The sequence below is a fragment of the Episyrphus balteatus genome, chromosome 1 (assembly GCF_945859705.1).
Source record: "Episyrphus balteatus chromosome 1, idEpiBalt1.1, whole genome shotgun sequence".
Lineage (NCBI taxonomy): Eukaryota > Metazoa > Arthropoda > Insecta > Diptera > Syrphidae > Episyrphus > Episyrphus balteatus.
The window spans coordinates 45,377,635-45,398,423 of NC_079134.1; the positions used below are offsets into that span (position 1 = coordinate 45,377,635).

The 20,789-nt window shown below is 30.6% G+C and overlaps 3 protein-coding genes and 1 long non-coding RNA gene across 4 annotated transcripts; 2 read left to right on the forward strand and 2 right to left on the reverse strand.

Moving 5' to 3' along the window:
- Positions 1-698: 698 nt before the first annotated feature.
- On the forward strand, positions 699-2,358 carry LOC129905919 (uncharacterized). The gene is made up of 2 exons (XR_008770672.1): positions 699-1,898; positions 1,997-2,358. It is a non-coding gene; the product is annotated as an uncharacterized LOC129905919 (long non-coding RNA).
- A 4,765-nt stretch (positions 2,359-7,123) lies between these two features.
- On the forward strand, positions 7,124-8,152 carry LOC129907115 (putative nuclease HARBI1). The gene is made up of 3 exons (XM_055983183.1): positions 7,124-7,378; positions 7,451-7,654; positions 7,708-8,152. Exons 1-3 carry the CDS (start codon positions 7,186-7,188, stop codon positions 8,124-8,126), a joined length of 816 nt encoding a protein of 271 aa, XP_055839158.1. The 5' UTR covers positions 7,124-7,185; the 3' UTR covers positions 8,127-8,152.
- A 117-nt stretch (positions 8,153-8,269) lies between these two features.
- Positions 8,270-9,374, reverse strand: LOC129906104 (uncharacterized). The gene is made up of 2 exons (XM_055981741.1): positions 8,952-9,374; positions 8,270-8,888 (listed from the first exon to the last, which is right to left on the reverse strand). The coding sequence occupies exons 1-2, from the start codon at positions 9,366-9,368 to the stop codon at positions 8,340-8,342; spliced, it is 966 nt and encodes a 321-aa protein (XP_055837716.1). The 5' UTR covers positions 9,369-9,374; the 3' UTR covers positions 8,270-8,339.
- A 10,083-nt stretch (positions 9,375-19,457) lies between these two features.
- LOC129905081 (uncharacterized) lies at positions 19,458-20,560 on the reverse strand. The gene is made up of 3 exons (XM_055980456.1): positions 20,383-20,560; positions 20,157-20,318; positions 19,458-20,101 (listed from the first exon to the last, which is right to left on the reverse strand). The coding sequence occupies exons 1-3, from the start codon at positions 20,441-20,443 to the stop codon at positions 19,869-19,871; spliced, it is 456 nt and encodes a 151-aa protein (XP_055836431.1). The 5' UTR covers positions 20,444-20,560; the 3' UTR covers positions 19,458-19,868.
- Between the last annotated feature and the right edge of the window lie 229 nt (positions 20,561-20,789).

Consider the following 20,789-nt stretch of genomic DNA (forward strand, 5'->3'; position numbering starts at 1 on the left):
CAAACTTTAAAACCAAGTTCATATAGGAAAAAGCATATTAATTATAATAATTAATTAATTATATAAGTAATTATAATAAGTTATGTATCTAACCCCAATTATTATACGTATTTCCAAAATACATCAATATTTGTAGGTAAACTTACATCACCCCTGACCAATTTGTTGGAAACCAAATAGTTCAAATGTGGCTTTCTAATTTATGATTTCGATGCTAATTAATTTCAAGTTACATAATCCTTAATCAATAAAATCAAAACACCATGCAGAACCGACCTCATCCAAGTGTAGGTATATACTATACAATTATTATCCAGACAACATAAACAGAGACACTCAAATTCCTTTACTATACCAAACATGAAATCCAAAACAATCATGTTTAATCTAAGCATTGGAAGAAGCACCACATTTGCATTCTCGCATCTACTCGTTAAAAAATTTGTATTTTTCTCGTTTATATGCAAATATTCAAGAGAGCTCTCTAGTATTACGCATTTGTAAAGTTTTTGGTTTTAAGGTTAGGTGTGGGAAATTAAATGAAATTTGAAGAACGAATTAATATTTGCACAAAATGTAAATTCAACAAATTGCATACGAACTTTGGAACACGTATATACCGAGACCAAAATATTAGATGCACTCTTATATGCAACATTGGATAAATATGCAATTATAAAGGGTGCAATTATAATAGGGTTTTGTAGATCAAACGGACTCCGTTGGCCAAGTATTTACCCCATTTTGGTTTACGAAATTGAATCCGTAGCGATTTTTTACTTTAATTTTTCTCTCTACAACTCAGCTTACCTAACAACTTTTTCTATATCGCTAATTTTTGTACTTATAGCGAATAGCGACACAGAAAAAAGTTGTACAGCTGAGTTGTAGAGAATTTTAAGGTGAACAGTCTTTTCTCTGACGCTTTTTTCAAGATTTTGGTAAAAAGAGCTTAAAATAAATTTTTTTTATTTTTTTGACTTGTTACTTTTTAATATTCAGAATACCAACTTTTACCTAGGATGAATAGAAGTCGAGATATTTAATAAAAACTAAAATGCAAGATGGTTGTTTAAAGGTGAATTTAAAGGTGAATTTCACGAGCACTGGACTAAAAATCAAAATTAAGATGATCTATCAACAAGGTCGAGTTCCAGGAACTTATCACTATCTTAGATATGAAAGCCAGTAACCTCACACTTAAAGCGTTAGCAATTTAAAGACAGCAACCCAAGTGTCCAGAGGCTAAATCCACTTTGTCATATTGAAGAATGATATCAAGTCTCAGATCTTGGATTCTGAGGTCTTACAAAAATCACCACATGATTTGCTTCACAAAAAATTCACATTACACCTTTGAACCATCAGTGTCAAAGTTTCTTGTGTGCCCTCTTCAATTTTCAACAATGTTTTTTAATAGAAGCTTCTTTTATTTTTAGTTCCAGTTGAATTTAGTGTCCAGAATGTCACCTAAGGACAAGAATGGAAATGTGTTCTGGGGAAGGGCTCCCAACTGAAGAATTTCTTGAATATTGTTCCTTTTTCCGAAGAATTTTGGTTGGGTGACTTACTCTGGAACACATTTCCCACGCAGTGGCAGATTAACCAGCAGCTTAGTAGGCTCGAGGCTAGGGCGGCAGATTTTGGGACTGAAAATTTGACGACTTATGTACACCAGCTATGAGTTGCTCTGATGAGAGAAGCTTTTCTGGTCTAAAATGGGTACAAAATAACCTGAAATCGATCTTGTGCCAAGAAAAATTAAACGCATTAGGTGTTATATGCATAGAGTCGGAAATAATGAACAAGATTACTAACGATGACATCATTGAAGATTTTAGCAACAAAAAAAGCACAAAAAGACAGTTTAACGAACTTTTATAACTTGACAAAGTAAGGTCCATTTTCTTCACTCGGAGTTGAACAAAACTTGAGAATTTTTATATTAAAAATTCTCAAGTTATGTTCAACTCCGAGTGAAGAAAATGGACCTTAGAATATTCGTCGAAATTGATGCTATCAACATGCAACGTTTGAAGGCTCTGAAACTTGCATAATCTATAACTTCTTCTGAACCGATTCACCCTGTATTATAATTTGTGAATGTAGATAGGTATTTTTGTTTAAATACATATTTTGCCTGAAGCCAAACATTGATTCCAACAAACGAACCTGGTAATGAGCTTATGGTAGGTACCTCTACTCGTAGTTATTTTTCGCATTCGCCTCTTCCTAACTCTTCACAAAACTAAGTTAGGTATTAGGATTACAAACTTTATTTATGAATCAAAGAATAATATAAATTCTGTTTAATATCTTGTAAGTGGATATAACTTCATTAAAAAAGGATTTTAGGTAGGGTCAATGTGGGTAAATGTAAACAATTTCATGTCTTTTTTTTCTTTCGACTTTAGATTTTTATATGTTTTCACGGAACAACTTGAATGGTATCTTCAAATGCAAACATGAAATGATGGCAATTTTTCTTTATAAATATAAACAAATATTTCCCAAATTGTTTAAATTACTCTCAAATATGGCATGTTTACAAATACCCCACCATGTTTCTGTTTTTTTACAAATTCGGGGTAAATGTAAACGGTGTTTTAAAATTTAGAATTTCCTCTTTATCATATGGATAACAACTTGAAAACCGTTCAAGAAGGTATTTGACAAAAACTTTTTCAAATTCCAATAAAAGTTTTTGTTTTCTTCCATTGATTCTTTATATAGGCACCCAATATGCATCCTCAGCAGCTCTGAACGTCATATTTTTTTTGTTTTTACGTCAAAGACCGATTTTGCAACACCATCCACTAAAAATAATGGTGTTGGCTACTTTAAAATGTGATTTCGCGGCACTTTAGCAATAGTAATTGACTAAAAATGCGTTATTTTTATTAAAACCAATAATTTCAGCAAAAATATATGTTTATATTTACCCCCAGAATACGTTGTTTACAATTACCCATTATGAAAAATATTCTGGGGTGAATGTAAACACATGCAAATCGACATAAATGTCTTGTATTTTAAAATTTGTTTGTTTCACATAGAATCTACATCAAAATTAAAAACTAAAAAGTATTTGCAAATTATACTGACTTAATTGAACCTGCAAAAATAATTAATTTTTCTGGAAGACTAACGACTTGTTTTACACTTTAAAAAATTATCTTTCACGGAAAATACGCTCATCGAATGAATTCTCTCTTGACATCAATGAGTTTTACGTATAAGTTAAAAGATACATGCGTCCGCGATTTGTACTTATGTATGCGTCAAAGAGATTTAACTGAAGCTTGTTATGAGCCATGTTCTCATTTACCCCTGTTTACATTTACCCACATTGACCCTATCAAAAAAAAAACAGCATATTTTAATTTAATTCCTTCAAAACCACTTGAAATCGGAGAAAACTTTCAAAGAAACAAAAATACACAACCCACGCAGAAGTCCTTCAGGGTACAAAAAAAAAGATCCTTCGTCCATTTCAAAGCCCAGTTAAAATTAAGTAAAGAGCTTGTAGTTATTATTATAAACAGAGAAATGAAGAATAATGTAAAAACAAGGACATATTCAAAAAGGATTATATATGTTGTGGAGTACTTAGGAAGTTCTTGATTTTATTCAGGTTATTGAACAATCAAATCAATATTCAGCCCACTATATTCTTTTTGGCTTCACTCCTTTCACAAATATATTTTATTATTTTCTTTTTATTATATTAAAGGTAGAATCTACAACAATGTCCTTTTTTTCTTATACAACAAATTTGAATTGAATCCTTTTTCCCAGACTTTTTTTTTATTTTTCCGGAATTGAGTGGAAACTATAGAGAAAAGGGCCAGTCAATATTGTGCTGCTTATTTATAGGATTTAAACATTTAATTTTTCAACTCAATTGTGGAGCTTTTATACAGTTTTTTTTTGTATTTATAGTTTACTTTATTTACTTAAAAAAAAAAATGAAATGTAAATGGAAAAAGACATCCTTTAATATACTTTATTTTATTTAATTTTCTATCAGTTTTGCAAGGTCAGTTGATATAATGTCCTGAAATGACCGCTGCCCCGTGACACACATGTAAAATATAATTAGCACACGTGAAACAGAAATGTACGGTATATGTATGATAGTATAAAAATAAAATATTAAATAAAAAGAAAAATTTATAAAAAAAAAAAAAAAAATACTTAACGATTCGTTGAATTTTCTGAGCAATTTCTTCCACTTCGTTTGAAGCTTTGAAGTTAACAGAGACACCGGATATAACACACACAATATATGGTTGTTGTGTTGGATATATCCTTTTCTTTTCTGATTTTTATCTATTATGTCTTGAAATGCATAAAATTTTATATTTCAATATTTATAGAGGCAAAATTTGATAAGAGAATTTTTTATATTATATTTTTTATTTAACAAACAAAAAATATATATGCATTTAGTTTAAAATTCTTTAGCATTTTTATACATAATGATAATGAACATATTTAAAGGACAGCACCATTCATAGTAAATTATTTTGCAAGTTTTATATAAAAAAAATCACATTTTCTAAAAGAACATACATACACACCATTAAATTTTTCATATAAAATACCTATAACCTTTTTGTATTTAAAATTAAAAAAAATGAAAATAATATAAATCATGTAATGGGCTTAGAGAAATTTTTTTTTTATAGATTGAAATTGTTGAGATTTTTTTATGACAATTGTTAATTTGTATTGAATAAATGCGGAATAGATTATTTTATAATATAAACAAATAGAATAAAACTCAATGTGTTTTTAGTACGAAAAATTTAGATATATTTCTGTTTAATTTAAATATTTTAGATAAATAGTTTGCTATATTGTAAATGAAAAAAAAAATTACTCTTAGTTTTTTAAATTTGGTTCAATACAAATAAAAGAGTATTTTAAATGAATTTTTAAATTTATTTTATTTTATAATTAAAATCTAAAACGCAAAGTCTTAAACGATTAAGTAAATTGCTATAGCCATTTAGTAAGCTAATAAGTTAAAAATCCGTATGCTTTTTGGCTTAGTAACTTACTAAAAGGGCTTTAGCATTTTACTAAATCATTTAAAATTTTGCGCCTATGTTTTTAAGTTTTGTAAAAACTGATGACAATTAAACTGAAATCTCAAAGAAATAAATAAAAATGTGTTGGAAATGGCCATCCCGGGATACATATTTCTGGAAATTTTTTTTAGTTTTTAAATAAAGTAGGTTATACTAAAGTGTTTTCGTACAAAATTTTTAGTTGAAATCAGTCAATTATTTTACAATAAAGTCAGAAATTAAGAAAATGTTTCAATGGCAGCTACTTTTAATAACAGTTCAAAAAATATTTTTTAATCAAAATGTGTAGAGCCGTTTTTGAGACAGAGAGACAGACAGAATTGCGAGACCGACTTGTCAGACTTTAAGAGTCCCCGCATACTACAGACTTTCTATCGGGCCATAGTTTAGTGCGGTTGGGCTCCTGTGGTGTGCGCACAGGCAGCCGACTAAACAGTCGGCTCTTTAGGAAGTATTTTAGTTTGAAGGCAATTGTGTAGCAAAACAAACTTTTTTTTCGATCAAACAAACTTTTTGATCGGCCGATGCTTAATCGTTCTAGTGTGCGAACTTTTATACATTTCCATACTGATAGGCACTTGCCTAGTGACCCAAGAGTTATAGGGCCGATCCCCAGTGGCTGCCAAATTTTGTCTTGTTTTTTTATTTGAATTGGTGCCTCTTTTTCAAGCTGAAACAACTTTGATTTTTAAATCATCGCCTTAAAAGCAAAATTATTTCGAAAATAGTAAAATCAAAGTGGATTTATTTTTCCTTCAGTGTATCCTGTTCTATGGTTTGTATAAAAATGTCAACTAAAGTTTTGGTAAATATTGCATAAACCGTATGTTGTTCGAATTATATTTTGATATATAGGACTTTACTCCCAGTTTTGAGATTCGGTTAACCATAGTAAAAAAAATAAAACACGTGGGCTGATCCTGGCTCAAATTTGTAAAATTTTGTTTACAAAAAACTCATACTGGAATTCGTATATGCTTTCGAGATTTGTAAAGTCATGAGGTATGTAAAGAATGCCTAATTCAGAGGCTTGAAAACGAAACTAGCCGTTCTAGAAGCCAAACAGAACAGCTACCTAGACATTTTCTTCAATGCGGGACTGCCTCTTGCATTCAATCATCATCTTCATGAATAAATGCATCTCACTTGTGAATAGTCAAAAAAATTCCATTATTTGATACCTACGGTAGAAAAGGTCTTTCTGAAAAAAAAAATGTTAGTTACGCATACGTCACAGTGACCGATTAAACATTATGTGTTTAATTATCTAAACTCGTAACTGATTAAATATAATTAAACCATTGGACCATTCACTTTCTTCTCCAGTGCAATTCGTTGGATGAGCTGTTTTGTTATACATGTGAACATATTTGTTGTCTTATAGCGTTAATAATTTGGAGCACTGCACTGGCGGTGAAAATGGATAGTATCACCACCAATTTAGTCTGTTTCTTAATCTTAGGGCCATTTGCTGATACGATACTTAAGAGTTTATGTTTGACATAAACCCTTAGGTACCACATATTGGTTTGCACCAAACCTAAACCTAAACATAAACTTCGATAAGTAGAACATTATTTATGTCTACGAAAAAGTAATACATAAAATATTTAGGTTTGACATAAGGGATTGAAGCGTTTTGAAAAATTATTTTTGAATATTTGGTTTTTTATAAATAAAAAAGGTTTTACAAGAAATCAAAAGAAAACGTAAATAAAAATGGATTTTGAAATTCTGGATGTGTTTGAAGATGACATGGAAATCCTTGAAGTGATAGAAATTGGCATTCCTCGTCAAATATATGAGAGAAATGAATATTTTTCTTCATTTGATGAGCTTTCTTTTTACAAAAGATTCCGCTTAACAAAAGAAATAACCATTATGGTTTTGGAAAAAATAGAAATTTTGTTGGAGTGTCCATCAAACAGGTACAAGAAAGAGCAAAGTTAATTTAAATTTAAAATCATAAAAATAAATATATATTTGCGTTTTCAGAAACAATTCTATAGCTCCAATAAATCAACTTTTAGTCGCTTTGCGGTTTTTTGCAACAGGAAACCATCTTTTAAGCATTGCTGATTTTGGTGGAATGCATGTCTCAACAGTTTCAAGGATAGTTTTAAAAGTTTCTAGAGCCCTAGCTAGACTTGGAAATGAATATATCAAATTTTCAGAAAACGAAGCCGATATTTTGAAAACTAAGAAAGAATTTTTTGCAATAGCATCGTTCCCAAATGTTATTGGTGCCATTGACGGTACTCATGTTAAAATTCAATCTCCCGGTAGATACTTTTTTTCAAATTATTTTGAAACTGTTTTTAAATACATAAATATGTATGTAAATGTATTTAAAGGTGGACCTGATGCAGAAGTTTTTCGAAACAGAAAAGGCTACTTTTCTATAAACGTCCAGGCAGTTTGCAATGCCAAAATGATATTCACCAATGTGGTGGCAAGGTGGCCAGGATCTAGCCATGATGCAACGATATTTAATTGTTGCAAAGTTAAAAATATCATGGAAAGACAGTCTGGCTTGTACTCAGATTGTTTTATTTTGGGTACGTCCAAAAAAAATGTTCGTATTTGTATGAATATTATATTTTGTTAATAGGTGATTCAGCGTATCCTCAAAAATCTTATTTAATGACGCCACTCCTCAATCCAAATGGTACAGCGGAGCAGTTATACAATGAATCGCAAATTCGTTCCAGAGGTGTAATTGAAAAAGCGTTTGGCATTTTAAAGCGAAGATTTCCCATACTGGCATACGGTGCCCGTTTGAAGTTAAGTACTGTCTTAACTATTATAATTGCAACTTGCACCTTGCACAACATTCTAAGGCAAAACAACATACTCGAAGACCCTCCTGAAAGCTTAGACTTTAATAATGAAGACCTAGAACGTGTTATTAATGCAGGGCAAATAGATGTTGATCACTCTTCCCGACAAAACAATGCAAGAACGAATTCTTCAAATCTTAACATGCAGAAACGTATGAATTTGATAAATGATTACTTTGGACGTTTGTAACTATTTAATCACTGTTGAAGGGCAAAATAAAACGCATATTTATTTAAAAAGAGATTGTTTTTTTTAATAATTCATACACAGAAACAATAAAATCTTTAAAAACAACAAACAAACAAAATTAAAATTCAGAAAATACCTATGTACATACATACAAACATTTGTATGGACAAAATAAAAACATGCATAAAGGTAGGTTCTGCGACTATTTATTGTTTAGTTTTGGCTGATCTCATCAAAATAAACTTCAATTTCCTTTAAAACATTTTGGGCATCCTTGGCGGTGCAGCTTTCTTTTTTAATCTTTTTTAAAAGTTCAGTCTTAATTTGAATATCTAGCTCCATGGATTTTTTCTTCACCTCATGCTCGATATTTCGTTGGTACTTGTTGTCAAAGGCTTCTTCTTTCAGAGTATCGTACTGCAACTTGGCAAGTTCTATTTTAATTCTTGATAGTTCAGTATACTGCTCTGTTATTTTAGTGTTTGGTACACTTGAAGCAACGGGTCTTCTTCTAGACATCCAAGGTGTATTTATCTCTTGGTTAATGCTTTCAAAAGATTTTTTAAAACCTTTTGACATAATCACTTTTGGTGTTTTTTCTTTTTCAACATCCTCACCGGAAATACTTTGTTCATTAGCCTCACTTAATTTGGGATCACAAGTTGATTGTATTGGGGGTTTCAGTTTGGGATTTATACCTTTTTTTAACATAGACGGTTTATAACTGCTCCAGTCGTTGTTTTGGTTTGGGTTGTTATCAATCTAAAATCAAATTATGTTGTCTTTTATCAATAAGAAAATTAATTAAATTCCATTTTAAATTACATTTTCACTTCGTTCATTGGATTGGCTATCTCCATCAAACTCGTTCTCCAAACCATGAACCGTTTTTGGATTCATAATGGAGATAGCAAGTTCGAAATTTGGGTCCGTTGGTTTGAACTGCTTTCCACCTCCAGTTTGCAAACATGAAAATTTTTCTTGAGCAGCTTCCTTCCTGGTTTCCCCTTTGTAGTTTGCATAGAACCGTTTAAGTGATTCGCCACTTCTATAGCAGGAAGCTCCGGATTGACTGTTGAAATTTGTTTCGATACGTAGCCAAGCACTTTCTTTATCCTTCCAAGTTGCAGCATCAGTTTTTTTATTTTCTATTACTCCTCTTTCTTCATACACACAATGAAGGAGCAATGATTTTTCACTCGATGAAAAGTTAGGATTTCTTTTTTTAATTTTTTGCGACATTTTTTCTCAAAAACACAATAAAACAAAAAAATCAAACATTTCTTGCAAAAATTTTAAATTTGACATATCGCATTTTTCAAAGTGAACTTAGATGTATTTCAAATCTCTTTCTTAGCTATGATCGACATAAATTTTTATGTGCAACACAAATAGATTTGTGTATAACATAAAAGTTATGTGGAACCTGGCTATTAACTGGATTTATGTTTCGAATCAGCAAACGGGCCTTATTCACCTCCAACATATTTGTTTATGATATATCCGGTATTTGAACAATGCACGATTTCTGAAAATGATTTATCATTTGAAAAAGAGCCTGGTTCATGTCCTGCTAAATTCCTTTTTCCCAATTGGGTTAAGGTTAGCAATGAATCTCTGAAAGATGGTGAGTGTGCCGATGAAATTGTACCATTCCATTCATTTAAATTTCCATGTTTCTATTTTGATTGTTAAATGACTGCTGTGAACATATTTTTCTTATTTCATGCCTCAATTTCTTGAATATTATTGACGAGAGTTAACAATTTTTTGAGCAAAAATTATTCATCTCAAAATTTGAACATTATTTTTGAATTTTCGATCTTAGTAATTACCCGTTAAAGTACAAAGCTCTAAGCTGTTTTTTTTTATCAATCAGTACCTAACTTTAAATGCAATGTGCAATTAACTCTTCACTGTCTTTACAGGAGATCAGAGAAAAAAAAACAAAAAATATTAAGCTTCAGGTTTTAAGTGATTTAAGTCATAAAGCTCTTGCTAAAAAAGATGCGGATCGCATTAAATTCAAAATAATCCAAAAAGTGATTTTTTGCATTGCAGACGTGTAATTTAATATAATAAGTTCTGAATTATGTTTCCTATTATTGCAATACGTATTTATTGTATTAACAGTTCTGCAGACATTTTTTTTTTTTCAATCTGATTTCTTAGAGTTCTAAATACCTTTCCCAGACAGAAAAATTATAATGAATACAAGATAAAACAAACCCAACGCTACATTTGTTTAATAATTTTCACACCATTTGTCATAGATAAGATATTTCACAATAAATATCATCGATGTTTATAAAATTGTCTGAATCTAAGTAAAAAAAAAACAAAAAAAAATTATTATTATAACGATTTTAATGTATAAATTAAGAGAAATAGTATTATTTTATACAACAAAAATTTAACACTTTTTTGTTTAGTGTTTGTGTTAAAAAACAAACAAAAACAATTGTAACATTTAATACATGTAATAAATAAGTATTCTATTGATATTATTTATGTATGTATACTTAAAAATAGGTTAAAGGAAAAAATGTACTTTTTGTTAAATGAAATTTAAGAAGAAAAAAAATAATAAATAAATAAAGAATGTTTTATGTAATGATGAACGGTAAAATAAACGAGGAAAATAAATGTTAATTATTTATAAAAAATAAAAAAATAAATGAAATATTTAACAATGTAAGTGTTCGTTTTTTTATTGAGAAAAGATATATAACCAAAACGTGAACACTTAAATTAATATATAGAATTTAAAAGACAAAATTTATTTAAAATTTTATTTTGAAGATTGTTGAATTTTAATGCAAATACGAGCCCAAAAGCTGCGAAATAAATACACAAAAAATTATCATAAAACTGTATTTCGATTGCAAATAATTTAGCAACCCGAACTCCTACAGTCTTTTGGTTTTCAGTTATGAATAGGGTCTAAAGAGACCTTACTTTTGATGTCTCATTCGATGAATTAGGAGAAAATTTTCGAAAATTCCATTTTTTTTTGCATAATTTTCGAAAATCTTAAAAAAATAAATTTGTAATTTTTTTAGCTGAATGCGTAACCTTTTCACTGTGATCTTATATCTGTAAACCAAAACTAATTATGGGACTTTGACCCCAAAATATCTGCTCCGAATGATGAAAAAAAAAATTATATTTCGATTGCAAATAATTTAGCAACCCGAACTCCTACAGTCTTTTGGTTTTCAGTTATGAATAGGGTCTAAAGAGACCTTACTTTTGATGTCTCATTCGATGAATTAGGAGAAAATTTTCGAAAATTCCATTTTTTTTTTTGCATAATTTTCGAAAATCTTAAAAAAATAAATTTGTAATTTTTTTAGCTGAATGCGTAACCTTTTCACTGTGATCTTATATCTGTAAACCAAAACTAATTATGGGACTTTGACCCCAAAATATATGCTCCGAATGATGGAAAAAAAATTATATTTCGATTGCAAATAATTTAGCAACCCGAACTCCTACAATCTTTTGGTTTTCAGTTATGAATAGGGTCTAAAGAAACCTTACTTTTGATGTCTCATTCGATGAATTTGGAGAAAATTTTCGAAAATTCCTTTTTTTTTTGCATAATTTTCGAAAATCTTAAAAAAATAAATTTTTTAATTTTTTTAGCTGAATGCGTAACCTATTCACTGTGATCTTATGTCTGTAAACCAAAACTAATTATGGGACTTTGACCCCAAAATATCTGCTCCGAATGATGGAAAAAAAATTATATTTCGATTGCAAATAATTTAGCAACCCGAACTCCTACAATCTTTTGGTTTTCAGTTATGAATAGGGTCTAAAGAGACCTAACTTTTGATGTCTCATTCGATGAATTTGAAGAAAATTCGTTTTTTTTTTTTAGACAAGGGGGTAAAATTGGGAAAATTCCAAGGGCGGAAAAATCGGGAGAGCAAGAAGCACATTTAACCCTCTGTCGGTATTCTCTATATAAAATATTGAGACCGAAAAAAGTTCTAGCGACATGAAAAAGTAAAAACCAAATTCGCACCCGTGTGCCTATCACATCACAATAAACTTGCCTACAAAGGGTAACTATTCATTAAAAAAAAAAACTGCCCAAGTCATAGATTAAGATTTATAAAGTTATTTAAATCAAAATTTGAAAAATAAAAGATTGGCACTAGGGTATAAGTGGAAATTCAAGCCAAAGAAATGGCTTGGTAGCACAGTTTCGGGAACACATTTTCCACCTGCACCTAGAGAATGAAAATGAAAAGGATTTAGAAAAAAGGTCTAAATCTAATCTCTAAACTAATGACCACAAAAGGAAAAGCAATAAGACCAAAATTTAAATTGTCATTTATCCGCTAAAAAAATTACAATTGCCTTAAATACGCTTTGTGCTGAACTGCAAATTTTCTAAAAAATTGTTCATTATTATTGTTCATTATTTATTCAAAATATACTCAAGATCTGAAGACTATGCAAAATACAGGAATCCATCATCAATTATGTTCGTTCTTTAAACTTGATGCTGTTAAAATTTTTTTTTCAGTTTTGGCGAGTAGGTAACCCGATCTAAATTCTATTTCTGCATATTTTTCGTCAAACCAAACTTCATTTTTTCATTGCCAAACTATTCATTTTGACTAGCCTTATGATTTTTGGAGACGCCCTATCTATTTTTTGGGGGAGTTCTTCCATACCGTCAATTATATTTCAAGGCACAATGAACAACGGAATTTATCTTAAAATTGTCAAATATTGCGTCGAAAATTAGAAATTTTAGGATTTTTGTGGTCAACACAAGACCTAGAGATCAATCTGGCTCAGAATCTATTGTAAATTTTAAAGCAATTAAAGCAACAGTGATGAATGAGCTTAAGAATTATTGTAGTAAGGTAAAATACCGATTTTACAAATTTTTCTTCACAATTTGATAGATAGTACCTTGAGGCATTCCTAAAAAAGTTGTAAAAATTAACTCAAGTGAAGTAAATATTATATTGATAAAAAAGCCTTTATTCAAATATGAGCAGAATTTATCAAATTTAAACACCAATCTAATACTACCCATATTTATACGATGAAGCATTTGAAAAAAATTTAAATCAGGAAAACATAAAGTCCTATAATAAAACAAATAAAACGATTTCCTTGAAGGTTTTGAATGAACAACAACAATTTGTATGTCTTACCACCAAGTTAGTTAATACGCTAGAGCAGGGATGGCGAACCAATGGCACGCCATAAAATATTTCAGGCACGCCACCAATTAAGTAATTCAATTGCCATTTGAGCGACATTCAACGATTTTTCCAGTAAAATTTTTCTTGAGATTTTGTAACACTGTAAAAATCTGTTCTTTTCAGAAGAAGATACTCACTTTCTGAAGAATGGATTGAATTTACATGAAAAACCAGGCGAAGTAAAATTAACTGAATTATCGGTAGGTAATTAGGTTTTCACAAGTTAAAGAATTATCGGAAATGCTAGGGGTACTATGGACCATGATACGACATCCTTTGATAAACTTAACATGTCTAAATTTTACTGGTAGGAAATTGAAGAAATTGAAATGTAGCTGAACGAATTTGTCCGATATCGACTCAAAAATTAGTCGAAACGAGGAAAGAGTTGGAATCAATCAATCTAGAGAGGGTGGAGGGCAATACGACGAACAATTCCAAATTAATGGAAACATGAAATTGGAAAAGTTGGAGATCTTGACAATATTTTCACCTACTTACGCCTGAGTCATAATTTGTCCAAATGAATAACATTAAAGATTCGCTTTGAAGCATATTGTCAGATGATTCCAACTTTATCTTTCAGTTCAGCCTGCATTTTGCTTAAAGTGACGAAACGTAGCTCTTATATAAACTACTTGGCATCGAGTTCACAACAAGAGAAGTCATACTACAATATTTCTTTCACTTTTTGGTTTTGTTTTTTTTTTATTTGCATTTTTTTTTAATTTTTAACTGAATGCATTATATCTCAAAAATATTGTGTCAATATTTTAGGTCGATTGGAGCCAAATTGACCAAGTAATGAGTATTTTAATATTTCGCTTACGAACGTTTTATTCCAGAGTTCAAAACTTTAATCGTTCTCCCCACAACTAACGTTTTCAAAGCCGGTACCCTTCATAACTTCAAAGCTACTGCATCGATTCTTTTGAAATTTGGAACATTATTTCTGTACATCCTTTTAAAGGTATTTTTGGAGAAATTTCACCAATAAAATAATACATTCAATCAGAGCTACCTTTGCGCCTCTAAAAAGGCGTTTTTCCTCTATTTTTCACCCAATTCACTTTCCTTCCATTTTTTAAAAATTGTCAAAAAAATCCTTCTTTTTGATATTTTGGTTCCTCGTTTTCCTATTTTTTTTTTTTTAATTATGTACCTTTGATTAAAAAAATTGATATTTTTTTTGAAAATCAAGGAAAATGTGACTGATACCACAATTGTAACGACTCAATTGTAAAAAAAAATATACGTTACTGTTGTTTAGCGCTGATTTGATTTTTATAAGGTTATTTTTGATAAATTTTGTGTTGTTTCTTGAAGAAATTATGCACACGTAATGTTTTTAAATTATTCTTATTATTTTCATACAATTTTAATTTTAAGAAATTGTGTTAAAAGGTTTGTGGTGCAGTTCGGGAAAGGCGCAAATGAAGTATTTCGTGTGACTGCCGTACTTAACTTATTCTATTTTCACTTTTATTTCCTCTTTTTGAAAACTTACGAAGGTAGCCCTGCATTCAATGGAATAATACAAAAATCTAGTAGCAAGGCTCGTTTTTAAGAGTTTTTTTTTTTAATATTCAATATTGTTCTACATATCTGGCAGTTTAATAAAATATATAGGTAAGACCCATAGCCGTATTTAGTTAAACCCCATAACCCCCCCCCCCGAAATTTTTTTTAGAAAATCAAAATTTTTTGGTCCAAAAAACGAGTTTTTGCCTCTGTGACCATTTCCTTAAGCACCATGTTAACACCTTAAAATGCTCTTTTAAGAACCCTTTAAATATCACAAGTATTTATGCATGGTTTTTGGTGCCGAGACTAAACTATACTTTTTCAAAGGGTTTCGGTGTGTCGAACTCGAATTCAAAGACAGACATATTCGATCACATCTCGTTTTTGAAATATTACCGTTAAGGCTAGGCGCACACATTCGATTTTAGTCGCGCGTTTATTCAGTCGCAAACATTGATCCCAAGGATTTCAATGCCTGTGAACACTGGGGTGGTCCTTAGGGAAAAAAAATTGGGGACGCCCCTAGAATAGTTCCAATTCAAATGCCCTAATTTTTCAAATTTTTATTCCTGACCCTTCCTGACCCTTTTTGATTAAGAAGTTTATATGTATAAATGATCAAACATCCGCCATTTACCCAATACTGGACACTGAATATCGCTCCTGCTATAGTAACTTCTTATCAAAATAGGGCCAGGAAGGGTCAGAGATAAAAATATGAAAAAAAAGGGTATTTGCAAATTTTACATGGGCGATTTTTAATGTCGTTTTCGATTGGTTTCACTCGAGTATTCACTCGTTCTGAAATCCAATAAAACGGTTTGAATCACTTCCACTCAATTCTATTTTTTTGCGTTTGTGTAAAATTTTATATGTCAAAAATTTGAATTAATTTTTTTATTCTGACAAACTAATGACATGGATTAATGTTGACAAATAATAATTATGAGGTCCACGACGAAGAAGATGATGATTATAAATAATTCCGTTGCTTAAATGCATCCATTTCTTTTTTTTAATTAATTTTAATTTCAGAAAACAATTAATTCTTGAATAAAAAAAAACACACTGATTGAGTTTTTTTTTTGGCATTTGAATATTCATGTATTATAGGTCGTTTCAAATCAAAAGTCCCATGGAAAATTGAGCAAAAATAAAAAGAACTCATTCGCTTACTGGAAGGAAGCATTTATGAGGCAGCTGAACTTTTTCTAAAGTTACTATAAAATAATGAAGAACAGTTTTAATTTTATCAATTGATCTGTCTGTGAGATTCACTGGGTTAGTTTCAGAATGCGGAGGCAAGTCTCCCGGGCTTGCATCACTCCATATTCACGGGCATTAAAAAAACATACAATTATTTAATTATTTATCATTTGAAGGCAGTTTGGATAACTTTGCCGAAGATATTTTTATAAGACTAGGTGAAGATGGACCAGAAATGTCCAGTTATTCATAATATATTCATAACTTAAAATTCTATTCACATCTCTTCATTTGTATAATTGGGCAGTAAATATCTTATTTTTATTTTTCAATTATTTTGGAGTCGTCACCATAGAAATCATTCATAAACAAATTCAGATTTTTCGTTTGTTTATTTTTTTCTCTAGCATTTCTTTCATTCAAACAAGCATGATTTGTTGTTATTTTTGAGTTGATTTGCCGCAATGAGCCAATAAAATTGAGTTTTTTGTTTATTTGTTCTCAATTTTATTGGAAGGGAGAAAATAAACTCAGAGTCAGGACTTTTGATTTGAAACGACCTATAGTACTTCTTGAGTGGATTCTGATTTGAAATCGAGAAGAGAATTTCTCTTCTCAGAATCATTCTAGCTGTCATTTTTATGCCAATAAAATGGTTTCAGAAGGCTTCTGATTGATTCCGGACGTTTCCGGAGAGCCAATCGAAAACGACATAAGTTTCAAATTGGTTTAAAGTGACAATTTTTTGCTCGTTTGCCATTCGAGTTATGTTTTTTATAAAGTTTGTTCTTTTCTCTTGAATAAAATTTACAAGTTTACGTCATTAATAGGTGGATACTATTTTAAAATATTAATAATATTTTGAAACTGAAAACCCAAAATTGAACATAGAACAATTCCTATATAAGTACGTTTTTTCCTTAAATAAAAAGTGGACCTGAACAAAATATGATGGGACTTAAAACAATCAATCAATCATTTTCTAAAGGCTACTTCCTGTTTTTATTGTTCCATATCCCATTAAATTATATTATCTGCGGAATGAAATTTTTTTGACAAAAACGGTTTTAAAATTCGGAAAGAGCACCCTCAAATTAGTAAAACTGCATCATTAACTCATTTTGAATAAAAAGTGGATTTAGAACAATTTTGCTATACGCCGACGATATGTGGACCTTGTACCAGTGCTAAAACGGAACATTACCACTGATTTCAGAAGATAAAAGTTGCTGAACCACGGATGGAATATTTGTACAACTGGCCCTAAAATTTTTGTTTTTAAATATTGCCAATTTAATTTAGAACTCAATAGATAGAATGTACCTACCTAAAAATTTTCTGCTACAAAATTTCAGTGCGAGAAAAAGTCCATTTTTCAATGTTTTATATATAAAATTGTACCAAATAATTTTTTGTATAAAGCCTAAGAATGGTTAAATTTGTTTCTCCAAAAAAAATTTCTTGCTCGCTATCCCCCGCAATTTATATCAACCAACTTATCACTCTTTGTACCAATTTAAACTAAAGATGCCGCTCAATATTCGGCCATTTTTAAATTCGATTACGGTAAGCAGAGCTATTTTAAACCTTTAACTACGAATTCCTCTCCTAAAAAATACTTAAAAAGGAAATTGGCAAGTTTTTCGCTTCGACAAAGTTCTAATGACCATTGCTTTAGCGGGATTATCGGGAGAATTGAATGCAGTTACATATTAAAGTTGAAACAAAGTATTGTGATTCCTAAAAATTAGAGCTAAAAATGTTGTTTGGTCTGAGCTAACTGTCGATATTCATGTCAAAATATTCACCAAATTAGCCTGGATATGTACATTATGTACCAGTTATGAGACATAAGCTTAATGCTGGGTGGAAAAATTGAGAAATTTGATTTATGACCCAGTTTTAAGGCTTGGCCACACCGGAGGGTATGCGGTAGCGGTACGGGTAGAGGTAACGGTACTTGTATGAAAAAAATTCCAAACTGACATATCAACGTTCAGATGTGGAATTTTGTTCATACAAATATCGTTACCGCTAATCGTACCTCTACCGCATACCCTCCGGTGTGGCCAAGCCTTTATATCAAAATACCGCACTGTGCGTCGATTAGTTCTAAATAAAAATCTATTCAAAGAAACTCTGGAAACCAGAGACCAGAAATAACAGTCAACCTTTATTTTCAATCGGTTTCTCTCTGAGAGTTACCACATTACTTTAAATAGTTTCTGTTAAGGTTTGAGATTTATTTTTAAAAATCAAAAATAAAGGTTATCGGTTGAGATTTATTTTTTATTTTTTTTTTTTAAATATCTCTCAATGGTTACAAAAAAATAAATGGAAAAGGTCAACCTTTAACCGTTTTCGCTGAAAATAAATCAAAAATGGTCAATTCAAAGAAAAATGTCGAATATGTCAAGAATGTCTTTATATTGCAAAAATAAATATGAAAAGGATGTTTTTTCTAAGTTTATGTATTAAATAATGTATGAACTAAATAGACTCTCAAAGTTCTTTAGATCCAAGATTATATGTCTTTTCGTTTAAAGTAAAATCTAAAGACGAAAATGTGTTTTCCACTGTGATTTGAGTCGCTGGCACGACAAGCACAACCAATGCAATTTCGAATATTTCAGGAGACCGATGTTCTAAGCTGAACTTCCAGAAGCGTTTTCGCCCGCCCAACTTCAAACGGCTATATCTCGGAATTTTGAAAAAAAAAAGAACAAAACATGGCAAAAGGTAGCGGGGACTCTAACCTACATTTCTCACACCGGAAGAACTTAAAGGTAAAAAAAAGTTAAGCCCGATTCTGAAAAAATAGGTATGATGTGGCGTTTTAACATGGAAGATGATTTTTTAAAAATCTGACAATGTGCAAAGCGTAGGCCCATGACACAAGCTATCATTTGGCATCACTCCAGGAGCGTTCAAAGATTCGGGGATTTTTCGAAAAAAAATTTTACCCCAACTTTCAAACGCGTTTTCTCGGAATTTTGAAAAAAAAAAATCCAAAAACCCGATTATACCACTATCGGGTAGCTGAGAATATAAGCTTTCATACGGCACCACTCTCATGTCTCTATGAATTGATACATTTGCAGATGAGATATATTTTTTTCTCTCAGCGATAAATCTCACTGGTTGACCGAAACATACAAAAATACAAAATAAAGGTTTCTCTTAGACCTTGACCGAAATTTTTCTTTTTTAAATTTTATTGAAAATGGCGACTAATAAGAGTTATTAAGGAACCTTTCAAAAAGTTGAGATTTATTTCTGATCTCTGCTGGAAACACTTCTTTATCTTCTTAAATACAAAAATCAATTTTTTAGAGTAAACTTATCAAAAAGGTCAATGACTTTATTGTGTACAAAATATATATTATTATACGTGTAAATGCATATTACCTATTCTCATTCATTATAATAATTAAAAAATAAAAAGACTTAAGTCAAAAAGAGCACTTGAGCATCTAAATTTAAATCGTTATTTATTTTTTTTTCTTTTCTTTAAATTTGTCAGAGTTTAAAAATATAAAAAAATTAAGAAAAGAATTCTCACAAGAGATTCTCTATTTGGACGGAATTAGATTCTTGTTTTCATTCTAATTTCTAACAAGATTGCAGGCACTTTAACACACACAAAAAAAAACAAATAGCTTTTTTGTGTTTCTTTGACAAAAAAAAAAAAAAATTCTAAAAAAAACATCGAGATTCTCTTATCAACTAATTTTGCGCTATCAGCAAAGGTCAATTGCCAAGGCGTTTGTGGTCTATCTTAAACATGCAACAACCACGCAACGAGACAAACAAATCCCGATGTAATCGCCACAGCAATTTTATTGGGCGAAAGGAAGCCCGACGAATTGCAACCGTCTTTGCTATTACAAGTGCAATATTCCATGAAAATGTTGTACGTTCCAGTGCGCATCAAACAAAACCGTTCGTCACCTTCGATTCCAGGTTCTCCCATGTACGCACAACTTCTAAAATATCTCCATTCGCCACCGACTGATTCAAAAGATTTTTAATGAATTGATGTTGGAGATGTTTCAAGATTACTCACCTTTTTGTCGAATTTTACGACACATTGTCGCCGCTACACCTGGCAAATGTGGCAATTCTCTTTCTTGTGAACAATCTGTGATTGCGAGTGTTCGATTGTCAAAGGGATCACCGCATTTGGGATCGTTGTCAGAGCGACAATCCCAACATTTTATGGCCAAACCTGGGGCGTCGTCAACAAGAGTTATTTAATGTTCAAACAAAGATTATTGGTGGAAATAAATTACCTGTTTGAATTAAACAGAAGATAGATAGTAAAACACAGAATGTTATATTTTGAGTGTTCATTTTGATTGTTTTTAATTAATTGAATGAAAACAACAGAAAGAAAAAAACATAAAAACATAAAATAAATTGAAGAAAAGCCTCCGCCCAAAACACCAAGCTAGATGCTATGTTAAATATTTTTGACATTTCATTTCGAGTCTCGATGGTAATACACTGCATTATCGACAGAATCTGAATGACAGCAGATTTTTGTAATAAACTCTAGACACTTTCAAACCTATCTAAGGGGTTGACTACATTGACTACTTTTAGCAAAAGTACAAAATAAAAAATATTTTCATTCGCTACTACAATTCGTCACCGTATAAGCAAAATTGTTTTAAGTCACAAAAAGCAAATTTTACAA

Excerpts from the sequence above, each read along its gene's own strand:
- LOC129907115 (XM_055983183.1), top strand. The coding sequence starts at position 7,186 with ATGCATGTCTCAACAGTTTCAAGGATAGTTTTAAAAGTTTCTAGAGCC. Across the intron at positions 7,379-7,450 it reads TGTTAAAATTCAATCTCCCG|GTGGACCTGATGCAGAAGTT; the intron begins GTAGATACTTTT and ends ATGTATTTAAAG. Across the intron at positions 7,655-7,707 it reads CTCAGATTGTTTTATTTTGG|GTGATTCAGCGTATCCTCAA; the intron begins GTACGTCCAAAA and ends TTTTGTTAATAG.
- LOC129906104 (XM_055981741.1), bottom strand. The coding sequence starts at position 9,368 with ATGTCGCAAAAAATTAAAAAAAGAAATCCTAACTTTTCATCGAGTGAA. Across the intron at positions 8,889-8,951 it reads CCAATGAACGAAGTGAAAAT|ATTGATAACAACCCAAACCA; the intron begins GTAATTTAAAAT and ends ATTTGATTTTAG.
- LOC129905081 (XM_055980456.1), bottom strand. The coding sequence starts at position 20,443 with ATGAACACTCAAAATATAACATTCTGTGTTTTACTATCTATCTTCTGT. Across the intron at positions 20,319-20,382 it reads CTTCTGTTTAATTCAAACAG|GTTTGGCCATAAAATGTTGG; the intron begins GTAATTTATTTC and ends ACGACGCCCCAG. Across the intron at positions 20,102-20,156 it reads TCGTAAAATTCGACAAAAAG|TCGGTGGCGAATGGAGATAT; the intron begins GTGAGTAATCTT and ends CTTTTGAATCAG.